The 1,517-nt window shown below is 40.9% G+C and overlaps 1 protein-coding gene across 1 annotated transcript in view; it reads left to right on the top strand.

Moving 5' to 3' along the window:
• Window positions 1–1,517, top strand: part of LOC101854754 — a 17,484-nt gene that overhangs the window by 14,000 nt on the left and 1,967 nt on the right. The window contains exon 5 of the mRNA XM_005108856.3: window positions 1,146–1,259. Within this exon, the coding sequence (XP_005108913.1) occupies window positions 1,146–1,259 (114 nt within the window). The remainder of the gene's footprint in view (window positions 1–1,145; window positions 1,260–1,517) is intronic.

The following is a 1,517-nucleotide window of genomic DNA, read 5'->3' as shown; positions in this document are numbered from 1 at the left end:
GATGGTAAGGCAATGCTTGTGTTCCTTATCGCCACAGTAAGATGGTAAGGCAATGCTTGTGTTCCTTATCGCCACAGTAAGATGGTAAGGCAATGCTTGTGTTCCTTATCGCCACAGTAAGATGGTAGGGTCAAATGGTCAACTGTACAGCAAGATGGTAGGGTCAAATGGTCAACTGTACAGCAAGATGGTAGGGTCAAATGGTCAACTGTACAGTAAGATGATAGGGTCAAATGGTCAACTGTTATTGTTTGTCACCACAGTAAGATGGTAGGGTCAAATGGTCAACTGTTATTGTTTGTCACCACAGTAAGATGGTAGGGTCAAATGGTCAACTGTTGTTGTTTGTTTTTATGAAGTAAAGAGAATTGATGGACATAGGCTTTCTTCTGACCATAAACAAAAACGACTTTTTTCCCCCAAGTGTACCTGAAGTGCCAGCTAATCAGTCTATAGATCTTTTTTACCTTTCTTATTTTAAAGGAGGAAATATGCAAAAATCAAATGTTACCAGATACATTTTCTGATCTCCAATAATCTACCCTGTGGAGGAAGTTTTGATTCGAAAATTTTTCTTTGTTTTGACTAAATTCTGTGATCTTTAACTCTTGCACGTCATAAACCTATTGCTGCTTTATTACTATTGCTGCTTTGTTACTATTGCTGCCTTATTACTATTGCTGCTTTATTACTATTGCTGCTTTATTACTATTGCTGCTTTGTTACTATTGCTGCTTTGTTACTATTGATGCTTTGTTACTATTGATGCTTGTTACTATTGATGCTTTGTTGTTGTTTTGTTGTTGCTGTTGCTGTTTTGTTGTTGCTGTTGCTGCTTTGTTGCTACTATTGCTGCTTTCCTGCATCAAGTTTTGTTTGAAATGTTTGTAAATGTTAGCATTTTTTGCGTAAGAAAGATAGGCTTCTAGCCACAGGCACATATTAGACCCTCCAAGTTGTGAGAATAGAGTGAGGATTTGACATACGAGAAGACAGTTGTAGAGCAGGCAGTCAGATGTTTCTGATTAATGAGGCCAACAATACTGCAGCATCTAGCCAGTAGAGGTGTCAACAACTACAGTGAAAGCATCTAGCCAGTAGAGGTACCAACAACTAGAGTTAAAGATCTGACACATTCATTTCAGATCCCCGTAACCAGCGCACCCCCCTAGGCACCCCCCTCACCCTCCTGTTGGTCAGAGTCGCCCTGGGGAATGTGTTTCACGTGGATCGCAGCCACCCAAGTCTTCAGTCACGCCGTAAGTTTTTTCTCCCTTCTGCAAACGTCAGTTTGTTGGACAACCTGATTGTTTTTGTAATGTGTTTTTTTTAGGGGGGTAAGTGTTTTACGGCGCTCGCAACTGCATATGGTCATATGAGCGCGCAGGACACATTAAATATAACATTTTTCAATTGGTAGGAAATTTGGAATTTTGCCAGTGTGGCGGCTGAAGCCTACTCTTATCGATTTTAGACCACCGAGGGATCTTTAACATGCGCAACTTGCACACGGGCCC

The sequence above is a fragment of the Aplysia californica genome, unplaced genomic scaffold (genome assembly GCF_000002075.1).
Source record: "Aplysia californica isolate F4 #8 unplaced genomic scaffold, AplCal3.0 scaffold00728, whole genome shotgun sequence".
Classification (NCBI taxonomy): Eukaryota; Metazoa; Mollusca; class Gastropoda; order Aplysiida; family Aplysiidae; genus Aplysia; species Aplysia californica.
Note: the sequence above shows the minus strand (reverse complement) of the source record. Positions and strands in the feature narration are given on the sequence as shown.